This window comes from Anabas testudineus, chromosome 12 (assembly GCF_900324465.2).
Source record: "Anabas testudineus chromosome 12, fAnaTes1.2, whole genome shotgun sequence".
NCBI classification, from domain to species: Eukaryota; Metazoa; Chordata; class Actinopteri; order Anabantiformes; family Anabantidae; genus Anabas; species Anabas testudineus.
In genome coordinates this window covers 7,593,661-7,620,493 of record NC_046621.1, presented here as the reverse complement: position 1 = coordinate 7,620,493, position 26,833 = coordinate 7,593,661, and the positions used below count along the sequence as shown (strand labels likewise).

General features: G+C 40.2%; 2 protein-coding genes across 3 annotated transcripts; both read right to left on the bottom strand.

The window, feature by feature from the left end:
* Window positions 1-831: 831 nt before the first annotated feature.
* ak1 (adenylate kinase 1) lies at window positions 832-6,401 on the bottom strand. 2 transcript variants are annotated; one of them, XM_026356943.1, is made up of 7 exons: window positions 6,299-6,401; window positions 3,235-3,272; window positions 2,486-2,521; window positions 2,222-2,385; window positions 1,901-2,017; window positions 1,615-1,806; window positions 832-1,523 (listed from the first exon to the last, which is right to left on the bottom strand). In XM_026356943.1, the coding sequence occupies exons 2-7, from the start codon at window positions 3,239-3,241 to the stop codon at window positions 1,455-1,457; spliced, it is 585 nt and encodes a 194-aa protein (XP_026212728.1). In that variant the 5' UTR covers window positions 3,242-3,272; window positions 6,299-6,401; the 3' UTR covers window positions 832-1,454. The 2 variants fall into 2 exon arrangements, with proteins under 2 accessions (XP_026212728.1, XP_026212727.1); XM_026356942.1 differs by lacking the exons at window positions 3,235-3,272; window positions 6,299-6,401 and adding an exon at window positions 2,613-2,726.
* Window positions 6,402-8,556: 2,155 nt separating this feature from the next.
* gpsm1b (G protein signaling modulator 1b) lies at window positions 8,557-25,895 on the bottom strand. Its single transcript, XM_026355020.1, has 14 exons — window positions 25,638-25,895; window positions 18,915-19,136; window positions 18,214-18,349; window positions 17,931-18,073; window positions 17,100-17,223; window positions 16,094-16,209; window positions 15,706-15,861; window positions 15,509-15,617; window positions 15,269-15,383; window positions 13,637-13,707; window positions 13,343-13,513; window positions 9,650-9,803; window positions 9,325-9,530; window positions 8,557-9,198 (listed from the first exon to the last, which is right to left on the bottom strand). Exons 1-14 carry the CDS (start codon window positions 25,697-25,699, stop codon window positions 9,004-9,006), a joined length of 1,980 nt encoding a protein of 659 aa, XP_026210805.1. The 5' UTR covers window positions 25,700-25,895; the 3' UTR covers window positions 8,557-9,003.
* Between the last annotated feature and the right edge of the window lie 938 nt (window positions 25,896-26,833).

Below are 26,833 nucleotides of genomic sequence, written 5' to 3'. Positions count from 1 at the left end.
CTATTATTAAATTTTCTTGAATATCATACAGACTGGGTGCTTGTGTTGACTAGGATCATCTTTTTTCTACCACAGGGGGGCTCTGAAGTTGCACATTTCTGAATACTACAAGCAAGTAAACTGTCAGTTGTGTTGTGTGCTCAAATGTTCAGTACCTAGCTGAACATTTGAGCACACAGTAAAACAAACACAGAGAGACGCGTCTCTTTAATTCTCTGTCTATTGTACGTGACACATTTCACTGTCATCTTCTTTGCCTTTGTTTTGTACCTTTATTAGGTAAAGGCAGCATTCCTAGCATTCAAGCAGCATCCTCAATGACTTTATGAAGTTGGTTCAGATTCCTTCTCTTGATTGACTTTCCGATGGACACATCCTGTCCTCCTTCAGAAGCTGTTTTTCCTCTTCCTCATTCCTACCGCGCGGAATCATGATCCGAGCTGTCCTTGGAGAGTACTCCGGATACCTGTTGCACTGTTTGCTTGTCCAGGTGGAAGTGTGTGTGTGTGTGAGGAAGGTGCGAGGTAAAGGAAGACATGTTGGTCATCACAGGCTCAAAGGAAAAGTTATCATAACAGTAGTGAACTATAGCTGTGGCAGCGTGTCCTGTATCCTGTTGTGTCTACATGCTCCAGCACCTTGACCATGTTTTCTGAAGAGAAAAGCATTTCCTTTTTCAACTTGGCAGCATTGTCACAGTCCACTGTTTATGTGTGTGCTGGGGATATGTTTGTCTATGGTTACTCTCCATAGTATTAAATAGTACTACCACAGTTGATGACATATAACTGGAAGATGAATCTTAATATCCAAACACAACTTATAAACTACTTCAAAGTTTTTCCTTATACTTTAATTCTCTTTTCTTTTTTTGTACATATATAATTTTATAGACACCCATGTTACATGTGTACATCTTGATGAAAAATGAAGAAACTTTTTGTGCTTTAAACATATTTGTATATGGAGTAATAGAAATGAATATCATCCACAGTGAGGAATCTCTGCCACTGCTCACTGGCAAAATCTTAAAGGTCTTGAAATTTCCCATGAAGTCTGAACTCTATATAGCAAGGTTATAGAGAGGGAAAGATGCGTAAAGTGCAGGTTCGCCCCAGAGTGAGCATGTTGCGTTAAAGGTTAGGCTGTATACAAATACCTTTCGAGATGTCACCTGGATACGTCCACATATAAATTAAGCACAGAATGTAAACAACACCATATGAAGAAACAGAAAATACTGTATGACCAGATGCTGCTTTAAGCAGATTTTGAAAATGGATTTGTATTGCTGGGTTAGGACTAGAATTAAGGCATCATAGTGGCCTTATTTAACTAAGATGACTGGAAAGTGTATTATTCCTATTGTTGTTCATGTTTCCTTGTGAAACGGATGCTGAGGAAATAAAAATACATCAACAACAACCAGACACAGCTCTTCTTGTTATGTTGTTTTACTTCAGCGCATCAATAGCCTTGGAGACGTTGCTGAAGACTTCGTCCGCTGGTGGCTCAGAGTCAATCTAGGAAAAGGAAGAAAAATTAGCAACAGATGGAACAAAATAGGTCAGAAGTCATATTCACTTTTTTTTTTTTGCTTGTTGTCATACACACCTTCCTCACAATACCGCGGCTCTCATAAAAGGCAATGACTGGCTCAGTTGCTTTGTAATACAAGTCGAGGCGCTTCTTGATGGTCTCCTCGTTGTCATCAGACCGGCCGCTGGTCTCACCGCGCTTCAAAAGCCTCTTGACCATAGTCTCTGCTTTTGCATCAATGTACAGCAGCAGGCAGGGTTTGCCTATCTGGAATCAGGAAGAGTTTGATCCTTTAGGTTTTGTTTTCTTTTTTTATCTGCAGGGATGAATTACAGAAGCAACAGCTCGTGTCATCTCTTACCTTCTTCTCAAACTCCTCACCCTGTTTCACCTCGCGGGGGTAGCCATCAATAAGGAAGCCCTTGGAGACATCAGCCTTGGCGATCATGGCATCCTTAATCATGTCTAAGACTGTGTCCTGCAAACCGCCACAAAACACTAAGATCAACTCTCACAAGGCTACAGCACTTCTGATTTAATCTCATTGGTCACAGATTTGGTTTGGTATTGCACACATAGAAGAAAACACTTCTGCTTTTTCTTATTAGTACAAGTAGCAAAAAAAAAAAGAAAAATCCTTCTGGAAAATCAATAAATTAATTGGAAGGTCCAACTCTTTTACCAGGGGCACAAGCTCTCCTTTCTGCATGATGGCCTGGAGCTGCTTGCCTCTCTCAGAGCCAGACGACACTTCAGCACGGAGCAGATCCCCAGATGATAGGTGGGTGTAGCCATACTTTGCAACTACCTTCTCACACTGGGTGCCCTTTCCGGAGCCAGGCCCACCTGGAAAACAAAAACAAACAAGCAAAAGGCAAAAGTTATTAGCAGAATAATTTAGGAAATAGAAAATATTAAAGACTAGATTCAGAGAGCGATTACTCACCCACAACAAAGATGATCTTAGCGTCCTTAATTTTATCTGAAATAAGCATTTGCAAATGAGATTAAGCGTGCAATGTTTTCTTATTATTATTACTGACATTCACACGGAAAGGCTTATTCTAACAAACCATTTTGATGGTGAAACGTAGAATAAGCAGAAGACTTATTTCCCATTTCTAGCTGCAGGCCACAGACTGACTGGTCCACTAGACTGTTTTGCTTGCCAAGGTGTAGATGCTATTGTGCTATTACTCAAACAGTGTTGCCATAGCAATTGTTGTCACCTAATGTAGTTATGTAGCTAGGTATAACTATTCCTAGAGAACAACAAAACCTGTCTGATTTATAAATGGAACACATATAAAAATAAAAATAAAAATCTTTTTTTTTACTTTGAACTATATTTTTTGCATGAACGTTGTATCGTGATGTGTGAATAAATAAATATAAAATAACTATATAATCATGTGTATATAGACGTGTATATCAAAAAACGTTTTCATAAATAAATGTTTGATTTGTTCAATAAAACAAAAACTTGTGCAGGTATTAGATAAAATATAAGCCCTCCATTGTATTCTCAAGAATCACCAAAAGAGGGCAGTACAGTCCAAGAAAACCCAACAGTGTCTGCCTTACCTATTTTAATTCCATAAGTTTAATGAAGAAAACACACACACACAAAAACAAATGCACATTTATTCTCATAATAATGAAGAATGAATGATCTTATTTGATCATATTATTTACCTGACATTGTGGTGCGTTAGATGAACGTTTTGCTTCAACTAAAAAAAAGAAAAGGACACAGACATGTAAATAATTTCACTACAGCAGACAATTTGACACAGGCTACATAATGAATAACATGGCTCCTTCTTTATAATACTTCTTTTTGTTTGACTATTTGAAATTCTACTGATCTACAAGCTGTTACCAAAAGACAGTTCTGTGGAGTAAACTGCTGTAAAAGTGTTTTTAACTTATGGAGATTCACTCAACTTCAGAGTCATAGTCCTGTTGCTGATAATCTTGTCGTTGGTGTTCATATGCATTTCTCTGAGTATTTTAAATATGACACTGCACTGTGTATCCACCCTTAATGTACAATAAGCTTAACAGCCTTTGTAGTAAAATCCCGACATCAGCAATTACTGTTAATACTTTTTTCTGTGGTATTATAGCTATAAGCAGTGAGAATGTGTGACTTCCTGGAAATTTAACCAAGCTAATGTAGAAGAGATGTTTATCACAGTTATTGTAAATTGCAGAGTTAGAAAAGGCCATAGACCATTTGACTGTCACTTGAATGTTTCTAGTTCTGTATCATAAGTGAACTGACTGGTACAACTGAGTCTATCTGACAGCCTGCATGATTTCTTGTTTACTCTTGTCCCCTAGCCGACTTAATGACGTGAGAACTTTGGGTGTGTCTTTTGCTCTAATATGTGTAAATAGGTCTATTTCAGTAGCTGCTTGCCTTTTATTGTCCATGTCAACTTGCAACAGCTTTTGGCTCAACAGGTGTTGCTTTTTCTAGAATGGCATAGCTTTGCATGTGCTTTGACTATATAAGTTCACTACAGGCCAAATGTATACTATCCACTGTTCTACCAGTGTGATTTTCACTTTTCCAACTTAACTATGGTACAGCATGCTGCACTTCTGGTCACCTGGTCGGCCACACAGCCATGTGCCTTGTGATTTTGAAGTAATCTGAGATATTGGTCTGAGTTTTTATGAGACCAGATTTGCGGCGAGAGGCTAATTTCTTATGTTACCCTTTGAGGTGCAAGCAGCTAGTGTCTCAGCATGGTCGCCAGAGAGGAAGGGACACACTGTAATGTCCACAGACAGTTCTATAATTAAAGACCTTTGGAGGTTACTCAGTATTTTGTGTATAGTCACGGAATTTAAATTTGCACAGATAAGTCTTGGGTAATCACATACCCTACACATTTTTCTTAGCCCTACTTTACGGTAGATAATAATGGGGGGAGTGATATGAGATAAAATTTAACAATACATGTGACATAGTGGCTGTTTGCACTCTGGCACATGCCTGCTATTCAAACAGATCTGCTACTATAGTTCCAGATAAGCAGGTTTCAAGGAATGTAGGGTATTAGAAAGGTGATACTAGGTGTTTCACTGTAACTACACTGCACATTGTTCTTCTGCATATGGGCCAAAAGAGAGATCTGTATGTTTCTGGAGCTAACACCGACACCAATCATGAAGAATTACTAGAAGAGTTCACACTAAAGCTGCAAACACTCTCAGCTTGTTCCCCAGTTCTCATATGAAATACAGTACTCCTCAGGACCGATGGTGCTGCTTCTCCAGTGTCCGGTTTTATATCAGCTGCCATTAACCCTGTGGTCCCTGTAAATGTCACTTGAAGGCTGGCATCTGAGTCAGCACAGAGCCTGTTTGGGAATGCAGCTCTGGCCTATTATGGGGCCATCGTCTGGGTCCCCTGCTTCTTTGGCATTTTGCTTTGCTTCCTTAGCAAGACCTGTTCTGATTCTAATATGGTGCAAACAACACTACATGGCTCTGTGGTGTGGGAATTGCACTCAACACTGAATGCAATTATGCATGGGAAAGTATAGGCAGTGGAACACAACATGGGCTTGCTGCAGTGTAAATGTGCTAATGCATTTCCCAGTGGAGTATCATGTGGCAAGATGTTTGAACTGGAGTTCTTTATATGTGGATGAAGCCATTTTTTTAATGTAGGATTTGATCCACAGCATCTCCCTTAAACTGAACGAATCTCTTAAAACTGGATAGAAAATATGGAATGCCAAACAATTAAGGATATAAGAGTATTTCAAAGTGAAAAAGTCAAACGTGATTTTTGAAACATAGATACTCAAGAGATCCCCACTCCAAAGTCAGTCCTTCTAGACTGTCCCTAATGTCTTACTACTGTTTCTTAAAAGCCCTGCTAAAAAAAGACTCAGTCAGTTTGCAGCTGTTAAGGGATAATGTGTCAACCCTTCTCAGAATGCACGTGGTGATGAAGCTTTTACCGACTGTCCCTGGATGCAGCGGTAGTGAAAACAAAGTACTGAGTTCATTATCTATTGGTACATTCTTTCTGTATGCTGTTACTAGGCTGCTCTGTTATTTAATTGACCGTACTGTCCCTTTAAGGACCAACAGGAGATCCTTTGACGTCAGTGCAGTGGAATATATTCCATGTTGTTTGTGAAAAGATGGAGCGAGATTAATTCAGTGTTAGCTGTGACTGTTGAGGACGTGTTTGCTCTCAATTGCAAGCTTTATTTCACTTTAATGTGCACCATCCACTCACGAGAATCAATAGGTGTAATCAGCTGTTAAGGACTATTATTGGGGCTAAAAGCATGGCACTGGAAATAAAATCAGAGTGCTGCTTGTATCTAAATGCCCTTTAAGGGGTGTGAGAGAATGAGAGTGTTTACATGGTAATAGAGTGAAAAGCAAACTATCTGCAATGAAACGCCATGTAAGAAAAAGAAAAATGTAACCCACTGAGTGGCATCACAGTGAATGACACACATAACATGGAAGCCTTTGCACTATGCAGAAATGACACTGCCTCGTGACAGTGTGGCCAAAAGTGTTGCGACAAACCAGATGACAGTTTATCATTACATTCATCTGTTACCCTCACTCTCCATCCCATAAACCAGCCCTGCCCACTCTGCATGGCCACACTCTTTCTCTCTGGCATCTCTCTTATTGTCACTCCCTCTCACAAAGTTAGACCACTGTCATTTCCTCAAAGCTCTTCCTCTATGGAGCCTTTGTCCTCTGTACTGACCTCTCTTTCGTGCTGTGGCTCTAGATCCCAGTGCAAGGGGCTGCCGTCCCTGGATCCCCGTGTGTGTGTGTCTGCACAGTTCCTGCTGCACGGCAACCCTCCCTCCCCCATGCTATGCCTTTTTATAGCTCAGCTGAGCCTCTTCAGCCAGTGTTGCATTGTGGGTAAGAGGGAGGAAGAACGTACAAGGAGAGGGAGGGACACAATGGATGATGGACAGGGGAGAGCAGAGGAAAATATGTAATAGTAAGATGTATGTAAGATCATTTAGGAAGTAATTACTGCATTTGAGTGTACCATGGCCGTTTTTTTATTTTATGTAAGTGTATTAGATGGTAATTAATAATAGATATTTTAAACAAAATACTGTAAAAAGACTAAGCAGACAATTTCAGTTTGCAACCAAAAAAATTAGAAGTAATGTATTGCACAGGGTGTGATCCACCATCAGAATACTAGACACCAAAAACCGTACAGTACTTCATGTCATGCATGTAGCTGCATGTCCTGGTGGCTTAATCCAAAAGACCAAGCCTGGTATGGTGCATCGACACGCCATGCAAATAGGAAGCGTCACCAAAAAAGCACTGAACTAAATAAAATAGTTTATTCTGTACATTCTTTCGCTACATTACCAGATCGGAAATTAACTAGCAACCATTTGAGTTTTGTTCCACCATATGTTGGGTAACATATTGAGTCATTTTTTAATGCACTCAGTGTGATATTTCTGTGCTTTAAGGTCACTGTTACTCATGTAAAGCTTAGAAGAGGAACTGATGTGTGCAAACATTACAGAGTCCACATAGTTTGAGCCAAAATGAAATCGAAGCAGAGACCAAAGAAACATCCAAAACATTTTATTAAAAGCATGAGGGGACATATTCATGTCCTCAAATGGAACATAAATACAAAATATATTTATATGTACAAATTATGACAGAGACAGATAGAAGCATACCAGGTCATTTCTAAAAACATTAATTCACAAAAAAACAGAAAAAGAAAATATGAAATGTAGCTCCCAACATGTTTATCAAATAGAGATGAATCAAACAGAACCACTGTGATCATGGCACACTATCCATCCTGGTTCAGAACTCAACAGCTCTAAGGTTCATGTGTATGTATAAAGTCTGAGGTACAAAATGAGGTATGCACTACTTTTGAATAAAAAGCAAGCCCATAGATCAAGTCAAATATTTTGTACCATTATACAGATGCACTGTACAGCAAAATGTTTCAAACTCGTCGCCAATTAAAGTTTCTTTCTGCTAGTTTGTACCGCTGTCTGATTGTGATGATGCACTCTAAGTCTTATGAAATTATTTACCGCTAAAGCCAGAAGAAAATTCTCACAAGTGTGCAACCTAGTTATTACAACGTTTGGCTGCAATCAGATGTAATACATGGCCGGTCTGGACCACAGGGTGGCAGTATAGAAGCCACACAACAGACTTTAAAAGTATCGTTCATGGCATCAAATCCATCATCTTTCATATCCATCTGCCTCTAGTTCTCTATATTAAGTAATGACAATGGCAGTAAGCAGTAGTTGTTAGCAGATGCAGAGAACATTGGACGTCACTGAAAAGGCCAAACACAAACTTTAATCCAAGCTTGAATCTTCTAATCTTTTTAATCTTACATCTATAAAACCAGCAGCTATTTCCTACCCTTTGCTCAGTAACCACAGTTACTGCATAGTTTGTGAAGTTATGCATTCTTTAATAAATGCACATAAATAACATTTATGTGGAACATATTATTGCAATAACTAGGTCACTTTAAATAAATCATACTTTGTCTATAGAACGTTTAAACTGACAAAAGCAGTTTGTTTAACACTGGGTGGTCATCGTAATACTGTTACTGCACTAATAACACCAGTTTTTTCTGTGTGTGAGTGAAGGGCTCAACAAAAATTGAAAGATAAAAGCAGCATTGATCAGAGCAGAACTGAATTTATGTAAAATATTGTCAATCTGTGTTTCCCTGCCTCACGCCGTCTCCATTTTTCATCATCCATATTATAACTCTACGTCCATCATATGCTTCTAAAAACACATCCAACACCAGGGAATACAATCTTGAGTATTAGAAAATGCTAATTAAGGCATCAGACTGACACATTTCATGTTTGTTATGTTTAAATCTTCTCCTTCCTCTTCAAACCACAGAGCTTAATTTTTGTCTGTTTTTTTATTTACATACACTGCCCTTCCAAAAAAAAAAAAAAGTCACCCAGTCTAATATTTTGTTGGCCTTTAGCTTTGATTACGACACGCATTGTTTCGATAAGCTTCTGCAATAACACTTAATTTTTCATTGTATTGATGATGGGAAGTCTTCTTCAGCACATCCCAAAGATTAACAATGGGATCACTACTCACTGCATCCGTTAGGGTTAAATAACTTGTTGCCAGCTGGAAAGTAATCATCCATGCAGTAATTATCCAATGGGAGGCTCTGACCTATTTGCTTAGTTAAACCAAGGTGGTGACCTTTCTTTTTGGACGGGCAGTGTATGTTTAGATAAAATACATTGAGCAACATTTGACAGAGCACCACCTATTGCACATGGAATTTGTCATGGTGTTTAAAATGATGTCAGCCTTCAGTGCTGTCTTTAAACGTTGGCTCATCTTTCTCTCATTTCTTCTGCTTTTATTTTCTTTGACATGAAGATGTGCAGCGTTATGGTCCTAGCTGGTAAATCCACCAGGCGGCTCAGGGGACTGAGGGCTGTCCTGCTCATCTGTGGGCAGCTGGACGCGCTGCTCGTCCATACGCTTAGCCTGCACCCTCTGGATTAGACTAAAGAAGTCTTCATCAGGCACTGTGGGAGCGTGGGGGCCTGCTTCTGGTGGGGAGCACCGCTGATCATCGATCCTGGAGGACTAGTCAGAGAGATAAAAATGTTTGGTAACTAACTAAATCCAACACCAATTCTAGACTAGACTAATTATTAACAGTCTAAGAGGATTAATCCTTTGACTTCTTGCTATAAAAGATTGTGGCCTTACCTGGCACTTGATAAGCATGTTGAAGAAGTCATCGCTGGGTTCTTGATGATCTCCTTCACCCACCAGGTGTCCAAGATTGTTATGAGTGATCCTCAGGCCTGGAAGGTTACCAACATTGACCCGTTGGTCATCAAGACGGCGGCTCTGAGAGCTAGCAATCAAATCAAACAGCTCCTCAGTCTGAGGTGAAGTGGTAATTGCAGGATCTAGAAGAGAGAAGAGCACCGAAAGTGCTGATTTATTTTATATTTTGATGGTCTGCAGGGATTATTTTCCGACGCCCGTCAAAAATAGCCTGTATAGATATAATACATAAACAACTGACCTATCATCTCGGTCAGGGAGTTTGAAGCACCTTCTCCGTTGTCTCCGTTCTGTGGCTCATCAAGATGGCAGCGCTGGTCATCCATGCGGCTGCTCTGGAACTTGCTGAGGAGGTCAAAGAAGCAGTCTTCATCAGAGGGATCACGACCCAGCTTCTGAAAAATAAATGTAAGTGAAACACTCTTGTTGGTGTTTAGCCAAGACGTTTATTAATATTTATTATAAACCTTTATTATGTTATTTATTTATTTTGATTGAAATCAAATTTTTCCCCACTATTAAATTAATATTGAAACAGACATTCTATTCATAGCATCAAGTTAGATTTTCCTAGAATACTGTATGTGATTACACTGAGTAGTTCATAGAAACAAACAACAACAACAAAAGATAAATAATAAAATGCACTGCTATTATGAGCTTACATATTGAGGATGACCTCAACTATACACAAGATATACACACATCAGGTTACCAAATAATCTGATTAACTCATAAAGCCTGGTGAGACCGCCTTAGCCTAGATACTGAAAGCATCATATTACAGTAATACACAGTATGTGCTGATAATTTGTATCAGCAGTGTGTTTGTTACATGTTTACTGTTTTTTTGTTCATGTTTTTATTAGTTTCAACTTTTACACTAATCACTGATCAGTGTTCAAAAAGCCAATCAGCTGTGTTACATCAGATTGAATGATGCTCTCTCGCCCAGAGTCACAGTCTGGATAACGTAGCTCAAGTGGATGTTTTAAAAAAAACTACAAAAGCTACAAACACACAGCATTACAGATGTAGGATTTACTATGTTTGACGAATGCTACCGAAATGTTCTGGCAATCAAGCTGCAAGGTCACAATATTGAATGACGGATTAATAAAAAGATGATGATAATAGATAAAATAATCAAAACAAGAACACAGTAGGCTGCACTGTTTCTCCTCCGCACCCTCCAACCAATTTCAGGGTCCTTCCTTAGAAATGCCTGGGTGCCTTCCAAGATCTGTGTTTACTAACCGGGAGACTCTGGAACTTGAACCTTTTGTGACTTCTACTGTAAACTGTTGACTTAAGCCAGAAAAATAAATGAATCTTGATGAGCTCATCGGGCTTTATTTTCACAAATCTAATGGAAATATTGTAAAAGCAGTTTGTCATGACCAAAGATCAACAAAGAATGTCCAACGGCAGGTTAATGGTCGATGAGGGTGAATGAAGCATTGAAGCATGGAGACTGAAAAAAAGAGGCTTTTTGACTGTACTTCCTTTCCCCGACTTTATCTAAATTCTACATTAACATTTGTACATCCAGAGTAATAAAGTACCACCAACTAGTGGACCAAGTTAAAATACATTTGCCTTACAGCGAGATCTGAAGTGGGCCAACGTCAGCAGACACCTGACTGCAGTGAGCTCTATTCTAGGAATCGCCTCTTCTCTACTGGAAATTTTGTATTGAACAAAAAAAACATGGCTCCACAAACAAACAAAAGTCTTCATAATGAAAAAGAAGAGTACAACAATATCTATAAAAACATTACAAACACATGATAGACAAGTGTCAGACATTTAACAGAACAGAAAGGTAACCTCTGGTATCCTTGCTCCGTGTTGTTATTCAAGCTGTACAACATAAATGAATCATCTTACCAGCAGCACTTCTTCTTTGTCCTCTATTTATCCTACTCTCTCCCTTTCATTTTTCTCAGAGCTCTCTTTGCCTCTCGCTCTGTCACACGCCTGGCTCCCACCTCCTTCGCCCCTATTTTCAATTACCCTCTCTCTCTCTCTCTCTCTCTCTCTGTCTCTGTTTTCACTCCTCTGCTATGTGCAGCCACCTCACTCTAATTTTCTCTTCTCCTGTATCCCCCCATCTGAGCCCATTTATAATCTCTACCACGAGTCCCCCCTCCCTCCAACCCTCTCTCTCTCTCTCCATGCAGCTCGTCTGCAGGCCATTTCTGTCCCGTTCACCCACTGTGGGAAAACAACTCATTATGGGAAGCAGGGGGGATGACCCTGTGGGGAGGGTAGTGGTTCTGTGATCAAGGTCACATTATCAGCAGAGAGGAAGAGCTGGGCCAGAGGGGGGCAAAGAGAGAGGAGGGGAGAAAAGGGGTGGAAAGATGGGTGCATGGGTACAACTATGAGTAAAGTGCATGCGAGCGCTGGCAGCCGGCAGCGATCAGCTTCCCTCAAATGAAAAGAACCACAAATTTCAGCGTTTAATACTTCAAACACTCACATGACAAATCTCTTTAATATACTCTTCATAGCATAGTCACCGATTTTCTTTTCCTAACATGCACATCGAAGACTCTTCCATGTGATTGTCACAGCCGATTAGTGTGCAAAGAGCACACTAATCAGCTGTGACTTATAGCTGCTTCTGTCCTTGGCCCAGTGGTCTCTGCATGGATCTCCTCACTTCCCTTTCTTTGTTGTTCAATTAATCAAATGGGCCAAAGGGGCTGGACAAGAGAGGAAGGAACACGTGGTGATGATGCGAGAGAAAGAGAATGGGACGTGCAGGGAAATTAAGTTTTCTGTGTGTGTGTGTGTAAGACAGAGAGATAACTGAGATGCCTTCTATCCTCTTATGTTTTTTTATTTGAGTTACTCTAATGCTTTATTGTCCCATATTTCAAAGGTCATTAGTGACACGTTTCACAGGGATAAGCTGATACAGCCATAAAATACTTTAAAATACGAGTAAGTGGTCATCAAATTGTAAACTCCTCTACTGTGTATGCCTACAGTTTAGTTTGTGCTTGGGAATATGTATCATTTCAAACTATCATTCAACAATGCAACAGTGTGAAGTTACTTTTTGGGTAACTTCCTGCTGACATGAAATAATCAAGCAACTTCTCTCTGATTTATAGCTTTAGAAAAGTTCACCGTCTCACAACTGGCAGCAAAGCATTGGCAGATTTGAACAAGGGTATGTTTCCGCGTCATCGGGATGACTAACCTTTGGTTTTTGATGCTATTTCCATTCCCTTGTGACAAACTATCATCATGCAGCCCAGTAATTTTCACACTTTTCTACAATGTCGACCTCCTGATTACAACAATTTGCCCTGTCACTGAAACATAGGAATTTTAAGGGAAGGGCACAACAGCTGTGAAAGAACATATTCATTAGGCATCTAGTTCACAGGAAATGGGGCACTGTTGGCATTTAATGAGAAGACAGACACCTTTACACGGTAACTGACTTCTTACATCACTCTGTGGAACCTCGCGGGAAATTAAAAGACATGCTCCCAGTTTAATCTCCCTAATTTCTCTCATCTTTTCTTTAAAGCAGAAGCCCTGGAGACATGTCGGACAGGGGATGAAGACGAGGTGAAAACTAAATTCAGCACTCAGCATTGTAGATCCCCATGATGCTTTCTGTGAGGGGATGTTCAGTGACTGAATTAAAATACTGGCATATCTCACATTGAAGACATTATGAACTAGGGACTGTTTTTACACACTTTGCTAGGCTGCATAATACTCTGAGGCATGAAATTCAATTTATAGCTTGAGCAGTTATAATCCACCCAGACTTTTCTTCAGGTGTCAAGAGAATACCTGCATTTTAAGTCTTTATCCTGAGGCTTTTTTAGCAACGATAAGCGCTATACAGTACAGCACATTGGATTGGAATAGAAGCTACAAAGACAGCAAAGATAAAGTCACTTACGGGCACTGGAGGGGGGACTTGCACAGTGATGTCATCAGTGTCTACAGGAGAGTCCAACCACTGCCTTTCGTCTGATGACTGACTGTCAGGATAGCCCTTTCTCTTACCAGGTTGTGACAGCTGACTCTTAGATCTCCTGGGTATACTTTCCAAGTCTTGGTTCTCACCATTCTGCCGTAAAAGAGCATATTGTTGGAGAGCGATTGATAACAGGAGTGGGGACAGGAGAGTGGATCACATTTACAGGAACCTTTCCCTCTGGAGTCTCTCTGAAATGTGAGAAAGCAAAATCACCTTATCTGAAGAGTACTTCCACAGTTCTACACTGTCCATGCTGTTTCTCTTGGTGAATTTGGGTCTTGCTCCTAGAGAAAAAAAATATATAAGTAAATAAACATAACATTAAAATCATATATTGATTCAAACATGCAAGGCACTCTCTGTCTTTTTTCTGTAGCAGTTTGCAATGTCAGTACTGGTCACATGGTGTTCGGTGTGGATATGAGGTTTAGGCAGACAACCAGGCAAACAATCTGAATAAGAGTCTGTTTGCCAGCTCTGCACCAAAAAGGGAAATGTAGGGCATGGGTGTGAGTTTCTCCCCCGGGGAAGTTAATGAAAGCAAACATCACGCAAAAGCCAGACTTATTGTACAGATAAACATTGTACAGTAGCTCCACGCTTGATTAAATTACTTTTTAAACGTTCTCAACTGTGTGATTTGAGGTTAATCTATAATCATGGGCTTTATAATTTGGGATCATGTCGAAAACAGACCATTAGACCAAAAAACAAGGAGCTTCATTCTACCCAAAAATAAGCACTCCTTGCTTTCTTTCATTTTTAGTTCAGACATAACACAGACGCTGGTTATCTGTCACGTCTGTCTCCTCTCGAATTAGTTTTACTATGGCCACCTTGTGTACATATACAGTATTCCTACCACTCACAAACTTTAACCAGATGTTAAAAAAGTGAATCCTATAATTTTATGTAGATTTAAAGTTTATTATCTGTAGCTGTGAAACTATTAAAACACTCACTTTTATTAAAGTGAAATAAACAGCTATGTTGTTTGGTCCCATTTCTTTGAGACAGCTTAAGTAAAACTTAGAGTTTCCTCTAACCACAGTTTGCAGAGTGCAAACACACAGGTCTCTGATTTAAATACACAGTCACACACAGACACCAATGTCCCACACAGAGCTGGGATTTTTCACCTGCCGCACCCTTTTCCTTGTCCTGATTAAGGAAACTGAGTAAGTTGCTTAGATGTTGTGAAAGAATTAAAACACAGTGTAAAACACAGAAGACAATAGTGGCTGAAAGTGAACTAAATTTACAATTTAAGAGCTTAAACAGTGTTAATTTGATGCCATTGTATTTGTACAATGGTTAATAGCAGGTTAAATTCTGAGCTAACTCTCACATTGTTTCCAAATGAAAAAAATTTTTAATAGATGGGATATGCTTAAAAAAGCTCTTCAAAATATGCAATAAAAGCTTTTTAGTAACACTATAGGACAAAGACTATGACTCTGCTACCATTACACAATTGATAGTGTATGTGTAAATTAAAGTGACACTGCCTGACCGCCTGTCTCAACAACCATAATTACATTGAAGTGGTTTCCGGTGTTGTTCCTTTCCATCTATAGAGAATAATGGAAAACTCGTCCATTCTGAATTAGTGGATTAATATGTGTATGTATGCTTTCATTACTTATTATTATAAATGTTCAATATTTTGGTAGGAGACTGTCACCACGCTCATGTCTCTACACCAAATATGAGGCTGCAGTCAGCAACAGGTTAACTTAGCATAAAGGGGAACAGCCTGGATCTATTCAAAGGTATCGACATTTGCCTGTCAATGTTCATCAATCAACACATAAATCCTAATCTTTTAGCAAGTTTTAGTGTCACCTTGCATCTCAAACTCTGAACTGGAGGGCGAAAGGTCACTCTCGTTGACTCCCAGAGCCTCCATCAGCTGCTCCACATTCATTCTAGCCGTCAGTTCCCCATTTCTGTCTCCAATCTGGGTTGGAAATAAAGAGATCAGAATAAAAAAAGACTGGAATGGAGTAAATCAGATGGACTTCTACACTCAAACGTGCAGCATTTCTCATTAAATTATTGTGTTTAGTTGTAAAAATGCCTCACTTCTTTAGAGATGTCCAGGTGCTTGCGGGCATAGTGGAGAGCTTGTTTGTGGTTCCCTAACGACACATATGCATTCCCCAGACTCCAGCAGGCACGACCTTCACCCACCCTATTAATAAACATATGCATAAAAGTGTCATTGCTGTGATCATTCAATTTGGCATGTTTCCTTTAAATGTGGTTTGTGCTCATGCCACCTGTCATTAAGCTCCTGGGCTATGTGCAGGTGCTTCAGGTGGTAGTCTATGGCCCTCTCATATTGCTGCAAAAGCGTGTAGGTGTTTCCCAGGCTGTAACAGGCTTGAGCCTCCATCACTTGGTCTCTCAGCTGCCTCGACAGTTGCAAAGTCTTCCTAGAGAAAGAGGAACATACAGATATGTGAAAAACATGTTTTGGGTTACAGTGGGAGTTTATGTTGTGTGAGCTATGGTGGATGAATGAAAATGATGTGTGTTAAAGGTTTGTGTCGTGCATTAGAATGACTTTCATACTCAATTTGTACATCAGTGATATTTCTTTAAGGCTGATAATGTTTCACTTCACCAGCCCTCCACTAGATGTCACACTGACCCCTTCTTTCTCACCTGTAATACTCTGTGGCGGTGTTGAACTGGCCCAGGAAGATCAGGGCATTGCCGAGATTGCTGTAGGCTCGCCGTTCAGCCGCTTTATCCCCGAATTCCTTAGCAATAGACAATCGCTGTGAATGACAAGAGCATCAAGGTGAAGTCAAATGAAATAGGCAAAACATATTTACTGCTTCTAGATTTTAAAAAGGTAAGTTCAACCAAATACTAATTTTTACGTGTATATATTTGTGTTAATATAGGAGTTACACAAGATCGAGCTCGGCTGATCAAATGATTTCATGACCATAGTGCTGCTGCAGCTTTTAAAGCAGCATGTTTCCCTCTGTAGCACTGTGATAGATTTGTAATGGAGAAGGGAGCAGAAACTAGTTTCTCCCATTATGAAGCAAGTGGTTTAAAATGGGCAGCGACAGGAAACATGTGAAGAGAGAGTATGAAGCCATACTAGAAAACTGAAATGTCCAGCCTGAGTCACTTAATGAGCTAAAAGCTGTTTGGTCACAACCTAACAGTAAATCAAATGTTGTGGTGGCCACTTGTTTGCTTCAGTGCTGCACACAACACAAGAGGCAGAACAGGAGGATGACACTTCGTGGCCAGGACATCATTATGTATCACCACACCATATTTGTACGTGCACTGCGATGGTTAGGGACAATGCAAAGCCAATATAAATAAAACACAACAGTAAGGTTAGGCTTATGTTCACGGTGAATGGCTCAAATAAGAAATTAACTTCCATTCATTTCTGGATTACAGAAATGTTCCTTTGATTTTCAATTCGTCTTCCATCACATGCATTCCTGCACTTCATGATAAGAGGAAACATAATGATGCGCCACAAAGTCACTGAGCAGCTGCAAGGTGAAAGCAAAGCTAGGCAACTACAGTGCATTGATGATGCCAGTATTCTGTACTGGCACAATAAGGGTCACAACTCTTGTTTATGTGCTCAGCAGTCGTGTGACTATGATGCTAGTAAACACTGAGGATTGCTCACCTGACGGTGGAATTTGATAGCTTCAACAAAGTTTCCCAGCAGGTAGTGGGTGTTGCCTAGGTTTCCATAAGCCCTCCCTTGAGCAGCTCGGTCACCAAGTTCTTTGACCAAACACAAGTTCATCCTAAAAATAAAATACACCACTATTAAGAAGACTGCATTAATTGGGCTATTAGCACATGTTTATTATGCATTATATATCCTGGCAACATCAAGCATGTTTGTTATTTTTCAGCAACACCCTGTTTCACAATCATTTACTGCCCCTTTCAAATAACACACAATTTCCTTCTGCATTTTTCTTAAATTAAAGGTTTATTTTAATGATGTGCACACATAAAACAAAATATAAGTCTACTATTTGTGTTGTCTTTAGTAGGTTTCAATATCTTCACTTGAGTTAGTTTTCTCCTTCTTTGCAGAGGCAAATCAATTGCATTGCTTCATTAAATTTCTTTTGAACATTACTAAGAGTCTAACTGTGATCAATTCAACTGAAAGACCATAGTTTAGGAAGAAATACCTACAGTATAGTAGAATGTATGACAACTAATACATATAGAATACAGTATACAGTTTCTGCTATATGTACAGTGTAATATTAAGTGTTGTTTACAAAAGGCTACTGTCCAACCATACCGAGCAACAGTTCATGGTGTAATAAACAACACAGGCCAATTTACAGTAAATAACTCTTTTGTAGACAATGTGAACCAAGATGTTTTCTAGATATTATCTGCATCAAATGTATTTTAACACCACAATTTTCTTTGACTTTCCTTTGTATATATCCATATGTGCGTGTGCATGTGTGTCGATGAATACACATACTCATAAAAGCCAGTAGCCCTTTGCAGTGTGTCTCTGACATCAAGAGGCAGGTCTCCAGGTTCCTGGGTGCAGCCCCATAACTGCTGTTTTCCTTTTGCATGAAACACATTCCCTATGTTATACAGGGCTCTGGCCTCTCCGACCTACAACGGAAAATAGGTACAGAACAAAAAGTAAAAAAAAAAAGATCTGTGCAAGTAAAAAGATATCAACATATGGCTTTTGTAAATTATAAGTAATAATTATAATTAAATTTGTACAATGCAAGAAACGGGTACGTTACCTTGTCGCCCTGTTCTTGAGAAATATCCAGATGTCTTTGACAGCAAACAACAGCCTCGTCGAAACGTCCTAACACTTTTAATGTGTTACCAAGGTTACCACTGGCTTTGCCTTCTCCAATTCTGTCTCCTATTGTTCTGTGAAAGCAGAGTAACATTTTTGTATTGAGTCAACCATTTCATTTTCTCTGCTAATGCTATTTAGGTGAACAACAGACGCTATTTAATTAGCAGGTGCTGCATGGTATGTTTTAAATGTTGCTTACTTCTTTGGACCAGATCCCAGTGGCCCTGGTGAGACTGTAATGTAACAAGGTAAATCTCCCTGGAGTCTTTAATCACTTCCCTGCTGAAATACCAGATGCACTCACTGTAGGGGACTGGATTACTCATCCAGGCTAAATATCCAACTCGTAGTTGTTGACTGTTATAATATGAAAGTTCCCTCACTTTTCTTGAAATTTGCATTAGATAACTCAAAGTCAACCTAATAAAATCCCTGATGTTCTTGCATCTAATACGGTAAATACAGTACATTAGAGAGTTGAATTAGTCATATCAAAAATACTGCAATCAGTGCAAACTGTCATTAGTTAAGTTGAATGAAAACTCAATAAGCAAAAACAAAACAGGGCTCATTTAATGGACTGCATTTTTTATAGTGGTGGTGGCAACCTGAGCTAATAAAGTGTGCTGTGATCACCTGGCCAAGGTAAGGTCATGTTTGTGGTATTCCAGGGCTTTTCCATACTCCTTGAGGTAGAAGTAGGCATTGCCCAGCTGGCTGTAGATGGCACTGAGGGTCTTCAGGTCTTCTGTACCGACCTGCACAGCTGCCTCAAAAAATGCTGTTCCCCCTTTAAAGTCTCCGGCCTTGCACAGCCGCTCTCCTTCCAACGCCAACTCCAAGCAAGAGGCCTCCATCCTGAAAGTAGTGCACACACAAATTTACACATACATACAGGGAGAGATGTAAATGTAAAGTGTTAACACGATAGCACTCTCAGAGAAACAACAAAGAGCGGTAACACGGACACGTACTACGTTAAACACCTTTGTACCGTAAAGAACAAATGGCAGGATCACCATGACAACAAGGTCCGATGCCACATCTGTAGCCTGTTGCCTTGGCAACTGAATCACGTTGAGCACCTTGAAAAGGTGTTGCACTTTCCGCTCATTTCGTTTTTTTTAAGAGTCAGATTCATAGAGACGTACATTTTTCTTGCATTATCAGACAAACTGCTTGCCCTTCCACACTTCATTGAATGGAAGATATTAAAAGTCGTTCACCTATACCATCAACTAGTCCATCTGTGTTTGGAAAACATATGTGGAAATCAATGACGTTGGTAATTCCTAAACTTGACCTAAGCATGTCTCTGCTCCTGCATTGCTCAGTTGATATAAACCACATGTGCTAGAAATAACCACCACAAGCCAAGACGAAGAGTCTTCTCACCACTCCTACAATGCCTTGGTTACCATGGCAACTGGTCGATCAATGATGCTGGAGTTTCATTGATGTAGAGATCTTAACATTGTGTGCTCTGATTTCCTAGGAGAACACTGAACTGACTGACTGACTTGATTTATGTGAAACTTAGCATCTTGCAGTTACAGTATTAAATACTGTGTACTGAGGGCAAATATGCCATTTTTCTTCTGTTCAAAGGAAATCAGAAGTCAGTTATTATGAGAGATATATCTTGATGTATCTAGCCAAAACTGTGTAAGTGTACTACCATTACTTCACACAGTGAGTGTAGTGGCAACAAGCACAATAAGCTGCCATCAGTGAATTGTATCCAGAAAGTTTACGCCCCAAGATTTCTTGTATAATCCAGGATAAACCGAAGATCAGCCAAGCAGCTCTAAATTCCAGATAACCTACTAGAATATAGAGTTAAGCAAGGATTATCCCTCAATTTAATCTGTTTTACAAAAGGCCCCATTCCAAAGGTAAATCAAAGAGATGTGCACCTTGATGATGTTTGTATTTTATAGCATTTTCTCTAATAAAGTGAACATGTGTTGCCACTTGTCAAAAACGTGATTGTAAATTCTATAAGCATCTTTCAGTGCCAAAATTATTTGTTGTAACAAGTAAATTTGCAATATCCACATGGGTTTTACTGAAATTTTCTCAACATGTCTTGGTCTAGAATCAGTGCAGCTCACTGTGGTCATTTGGTTTGCAAAACCTTGCATGTCAAACAACAGAATGAACACAAAACTATACTAACTACTAATGATTCAGTGTACTAGCAGTACCTGTGCTTTTGCTTGCTTCGCGTTTTATCCACGTACACCTGAAGCTCCAAGTGCAAAGGTCTTAGCATAGCCTGAGGTCGGGGTCCATGGTGGACAAGCCTACACATAGCTCTCTCTGCTCCAGTCAGTGGGCAAGGCTCAGATGCCATGACAGTAACAGGCAACAAGTCTATCTATGTCAAAAATTAGAAAACATGTAGGATTGTGTTCAGTATTTATGGCCCATATGATGTCCATATTGTCCATTGAATAACTCAGAATCCATAATGTTAGCTATGTTTCTGCAAACCTGGATACGTACCAACTGGGCTGTTCTACACACAGTCCGACACCAGCCAAGAATCACATCTGCTTTTCAGAAAACTTCAACAGTGGCCTCTCTACTCACGCAGCCCACGCAGTCAGGAGGGAATTGTAGAAAATTCCAGTTACAAATTAATTTCTTAGCAAAAACGTGTTGATGTAAAAGTCTGCAGAGAGTATGTTTTCACAAATTCAGCTGTATTTTACAAAGAAGTTGAAGCGCCTGCATGCTGCTACGTCATCCAGAGCTTATAATCCCAAACAGAAATGCGTCCCCTCTCTTGATCACCGTCAACTTGTCCTCAGTTATCCATTGTTGTGCCTTCCCATTATGCACCACAATATGAAAACAGGGAGGTTACAATGTAGGGAATATTCTGGGTGACAACCAGTGACCAATGCCCCAATGAGAGCTCTACAGTAAGGATGAGAGAGGGAGAATTGCTAATCCAGCAGACTGCGCCTCCTTGGTAGAGACCACACAGAGCAGTGAGTGGCCCAGAATAATCCAACTATCTGCTGACACCGGCAGAAGCATTATTAGGTCACTGGCCAAGACAAATAAGTCTGGGAGGAAAGCGGAGGAAAAAGACATATGAATGACACAACTGTGCATTCACATAGTTTTTCAACTATTTTCACTAAATGAAAATAATAAAACTGAAAACCTTTATCTTAGGTTTTGTATTCTCACTGTGATGTCACAGAACACTCAACTGCAATATCAAATGTGTTAACAAAACTTACTAAGTACATTTCCACACGATGACATTGCTCATTCAGTAAATAGCCTAAGATAGCATGTGCCTGATTTCCGCTTAAACTGGTAAGCACAAGGTCACGAAAACATTACACATGCACTGAAGAGCTTGACACAGCTACAGTATAGTAAGTAATAACATAACAGTGGCTCTGTTGCATTTAGCTTCATCGATAAACCATGAGCACAAGCCAAAATCAGAACTGTAACAAATCCTACCTCTATGTATGTAGGTCTTCTGTGTTACATTAGCTTGGTGTACTAATAATCTGCTAAATGAGTTTATAACATGTAACTACAGGACTTTCATTACCCTAATATAGGATCAATTGGAAATATAAGGATACTTATTGCTGAGGAGAACCTATTATTTCACCTGTCACATTCAATACATGCATTTTATAAAGCTGTGCAGCTCACGAAACAGTCAGGCATATTAAACAGATAAATAACATGACATCCGCACTGTAAATCTTGAAAGCTACACAAAAATGTATATAAAGTCATGGTGTAGTGGCTCTCCAGAGGGCAAAAATACACATTATACTACACCATCTGACTGCTAAGCCGCCTCATTTCAAGGTGAGCTGAAATGACCAAACTGGCCTCCTTGCTCGTAACAAAAGAGTCTTACACTCTGTAAACTGCAAAATCTGTAAGGTTTGGTAATAAGTGACAAAGGCCATCACTCTGATTAGAGTAGGCTGAAGATGTGCAACATCATCTTCTTCACATTAAACAAAACAGGATGGACAGAAGATGAGGAGGAGCAGGACAAACAGTTGCAAACAGTTCATAGGGCCTCTGTAAACAGCCACTAAACTATAAAATAAAAAAAAAAGGGTGGAAAAAAGGGTGTAACCTAAAGACAGCCTGAAGAAATGGTAAAAAAAATAAACCTTTAGCTGTGTTGTTGTAAAGTTAGAGGTCATTGTATCATTTTGATTAAAGCCAGTAAAGTACGTGTTTTACTCGAAGGCTAGTTTGAAGGATATATGACATGCAGAATAAAGGGTGAAATAAAAAGACACATGAAAGTCAAAGAAGTGAGAAAAAGACATTTATGGACACGTAAAGAAACGTGAATCAAACAAACAAACAAAGCCAAAAAACCCAGTCAGTCTCCGAGAGAGGGTTTTCACAAAGTGACTTTCATTCTTGCCGTCTTTGTGGTTGGCTAAAGAATGGATGTGTGCGGTGCAGTCTGCCATTCTCGCCTCTGATTATGACTCTAATTGGTCTGTTTGGGAGACACTCATCCCACAATAGCCTGCCTGTGGTTTGAGAGAGACAGCGCTGTTACCATGGCAGCATGGAGAACATGTAACGTCCTGGGCAGGTTTCAAGGAGTAAATTAGGGAGATCGACGTGAGGTCTGGGTGTGAGCTGAACGATGCCATGTCTAAGGTTTGTTCTTAGACATGGCATAGATAAAACTGTGACTCACTGACACATTGAATCACAATGTCTCCTTGTAGATTAAAGACTCTGTTCTTCTGCCACAGCAAAGTTACAAACACTGTCCTCCACTGGTACAAACAACGACACACTTTGAGTTAGGGACAACTTTGGGAATCTAAAAACTGAATAGGAAAGTTTAAGGAAGCAGTAGCAGTTTAGCTGGAACTGAAAATTCCTTCTCTCATGATTCAGCTTTTCTGAATGAATAATGAAAATAATCCTCTGAAAAATGTGCAGCCTCAAACTGAGGCTATAATGATATATCAGCTAGCTCACATGTAGTAGATTACTTTGATGCTCCGTGAAAGCTGCTTAGCCAAATGCAGCATGACCACAAGGTAAAATCAACAGTGAACGGGACCCTGCAGTCCCAAAAACCTCATCGACTCATGACTTTCTGTCCATAAATGTGTCTTATTCTACAAACTGGAGGTTGTTCATGATAATGTTCTGCACTGAGCCCACAATTTAACAAGTCATCATCTGATCAAAAATATAACAACCTCTTAAGAATAACAAAAAATGTAATTAATATTAGTCTATTAGTTGTTGTTTTTGCTGTTGATGTTGTGTTGTTGTTTTAATACTTCCTTGCCTCTGGACAACAAATGGTAACGGTAACTGTGAGTAATACTAATTCCTAACCGCAACCTGTTTATACATGTAACAGTACAGTGTGAGCAACCAAAACATATCCCAAAATAATGATTAAACCCCATGATACAGAAGATGTGCATCATTTTAGACAGTTTTTGTTTTTGTTCTAAATTATACTATTATTCTACTGCATTGCAAAAACAAGTCCACTTCTCTTTTACATTTCTCTTGAACCCTTTCCTCCTTCTTATTGCATATACTCTACCGTCCTACACTACTGCTCTTATGAATCTTGGCTTAGCAGGGAAAGTGGGTGCTCAGAGTAGTATCCAGCCATAATTACAGAGCGCCACAGCTAGTTGTCTGGGAAACCAAAGAAAAAACTCTCCAGGAATGTTTTTTCCTCTTTCGGTGGATGTCGCCTCCAGTTCGAGCAGAGCAGTCTCCTCCAGTTTTTTCCTGATCCTCTTGTAAAATTGCATTTTTATTCGGTTGTCCTTAACTATTAGTTTTCTGCAGTAATATTAACGGGGCACTAATTTTATAAAAACATGGCCGGCACCGCAGCTACTTCCAGCAAATGCTCTGGATTAGAAGCAGGCACTGGCGGTAGCATGCCATGCTGGCTCAAGTGTTGTTTGGTCTAGAAGGTGGCTCATGCACCTGCTCAGTGTTTGCTTAGCACACATATTATTGGCACGCTTATTTGCTTATCATTGTGGATATATTTCTATTTGCCAAGACAAGGTCACTGAAGGTGACTGCTGCTTGGTGGGTTGGGAAATATGCTTCCAAAGGCAGTACAGTGTTGTGCAGTTTGACATGGGGTTGGCTGGTTGTAGACGAGGCATCCAAGTGGTTCTTCATTCATCCTGTTATGGACAGTTGTGTGGTGCTGGTCAAAGTGAGGTGCTTCTGGGAGGCTGGGATGCTTCGGATAGTTTGAGATTGCTGTTGCCTATTTGGGCTTCCACAGGACTTCTCGCTCAACTTTTGGCGCATTTATCTGTGTAAGTGTAGGGGTATCCACCACAGCTGCAACCCTGACTGGAGAGAGTCATCTATTTGTAAAATACAGGAAGAAAAAAAAAACAATCGCACCCGGTAGATCTGGCTATATATGATCATATCCAGCAGTGCAACTCACGCTGTGTGTTTATCTTAGTGTGTGTGTCGGGGACATGACAACCTTGCAGGGCCTATGAATGTCACTTCACAACTCAACAGTTATTACCACTTCCAGCCGCCTGTTCTGTGTCACGGACACTGTACTTCAAATACCTGGGGCCTAACGTCATGTCAAAACATAGTTTTCAGTATTCGCAAATGTGTTTGCTCAAAGTATAATACTTCATTCAACCAATACTCAATACCCCCCCCAAAAATGAAGCTGTCGGCACTGCATCACCTTGATTTGACTCTCTTCTTTTGAAACATGTTATCATGTCTTCATGGAAATAAATTCAGCTGAATATCACTGCAGATGTTGCATAACGGACTAACTATTGACAGTTCTCCATTATTGACTGGAACTGAATGGGACTTAAAACCCGGCATGCTAATGGCACAAATATAGAGACAGCAGTGAGACAAGGACACATAGAACATGTGCAAATGAGTGGAAACATGGTTATAGACAGAGATGTGTACACCACGACACAGATCTCCCTTGTGCTGATGGTGTGATTCTGCACCCACATGTGCGTAATCCTGTCGGCGTGTCAAACCTGCACAAAGAGGTCTCCCTCCTCTGTTTCCCACCCCCGTTCACATCAGGCTCCTCTCAGTCTGCACATTCCAGCCACAGCAGCTCAATGACCCGAGCCAGGAATGAGGCTTGGAACCGGGCTCTGGCTGCGCTTTAAATCCGTGAACGCTCCTCGGTGCGCCGACGCTCTCCGTGCGTCTCGCTCCTTTCTGTCCCTCCAGCCGCTCCCTGTTTTTTTTTTTTTTTTTTTGCTTCGTTTTCCTAACAAACATGCTACAAGCTGACCCCCTGTGTACCGATCCCCCCCTCCTCTGGGTTCCTACCTTGAGTGCAGCCTCTTGCTGGCCAGATCCTGCTCCACACCGTTAGCAGCCGACTGAGCCATGGAGCCGCAGCTGATCTGATCTGTCTGCCTCCTCGCTCGCTTCCTCCAGCTACAAGGCCTCTTCACAATTTTCCCTTCCTCCCAGAGGCAGCTGCCCTCTTCTTCTTTCTTAAGCCGTTCCGCTTCTCAGTGCCTCTCTCTCTCTCTCACACACACACACACACACACTCCCTCCCTCTCTCTCCCTTCTTGCAATGGCAGCTGCTGAGGAAGTGAGCTATTGTGCAAATACGCCATAAAAGTACACGGCCCCGCCCCCGGTGTTGCGTCACGGACTTGGGAGTGTGTGTGTGTGTGTGTGTGTGTGTGTGTGTGTGTGTGTGTGTGTGTGTGTGTGTGTGTGTTGTGTGCAGGGCCAAACTGAACACATGTCATGCATACACATTTTCAAACACTGCTGCATTGTTATTGGCTCTGCAATTCAGTTTTTTATTTTTTTGCAGAGTCACTGCTGAAAACCCACTTTCACTGTGTTCTATTGTTGAAGGTTTTGAGGTTTTTCTGTGCACTTGTGTCAGCAAACGCAGCATTTTTAAAGGGTGTTAATTACTGCAGTCTTATTTACAGTCACTGTTGCAATGTTTAAAATGTCATTAAAACATTAAAATAACATAAACATCTTTGGTCCTCAATATTTTGCTTACTAAAATATGCAACTTACTATATGAAACTTATTTCTTTCTATATGTTTGGAAGTTTATCAATTAGGTAATTCCCTCTATAGACTGATATTGAGTCTTAAAACATTTCTGTGATATCATGTTTCTAAGAATTACAGACTTGAGGTCACAGTGACCTTGACCATTGACTTTTGACAACTAAAATCTAATCAGCTCATCCTCCAAGTGAACATTTGTGCGACATTTTCCTCAAGACATTCTTTTTACACAAGAATGGGACAGAGATGTGGACAAGATAGCCTGAAACATCTTGCATCCGGCCACGACTGTCTCCGACACAGAGGCATAATTACGTCACGCCATTCTTCTAACAACCACAGACTGCTAGTAACAATGCAGAGTACATGACTTCAGTACCATCAGTGTTAGGTCTTCAAGATTATAGTCTTGAAGACCTAGTTTGAAACATGAAGTGCTTCTCTATGACATCATATAGAGTAAATGTATGTGCGAT

Excerpts from the sequence above, each read along its gene's own strand:
- ak1 (XM_026356942.1), bottom strand. The coding sequence starts at position 2,658 with ATGGGAAATAAGTCTTCTGCTTATTCTACGTTTCACCATCAAAATG. Across the intron at positions 2,386-2,485 it reads TAAGATCATCTTTGTTGTGG|GTGGGCCTGGCTCCGGAAAG; the intron begins GTGAGTAATCGC and ends TTTGTTTTCCAG. Across the intron at positions 1,807-1,900 it reads GTGAGGAGTTTGAGAAGAAG|ATAGGCAAACCCTGCCTGCT; the intron begins GTAAGAGATGAC and ends TCCTGATTCCAG.
- gpsm1b (XM_026355020.1), bottom strand. The coding sequence starts at position 25,699 with ATGGCTCAGTCGGCTGCTAACGGTGTGGAGCAGGATCTGGCCAGCAAG. Across the intron at positions 18,074-18,213 it reads CTCAAGAACAGGGCGACAAG|GTCGGAGAGGCCAGAGCCCT; the intron begins GTAACGTACCCG and ends TTTCCGTTGTAG. Across the intron at positions 9,804-13,342 it reads AAGTCCCCCCTCCAGTGCCC|AAGCTGGGTCGTGATCCCTC; the intron begins GTAAGTGACTTT and ends TTTATTTTTCAG.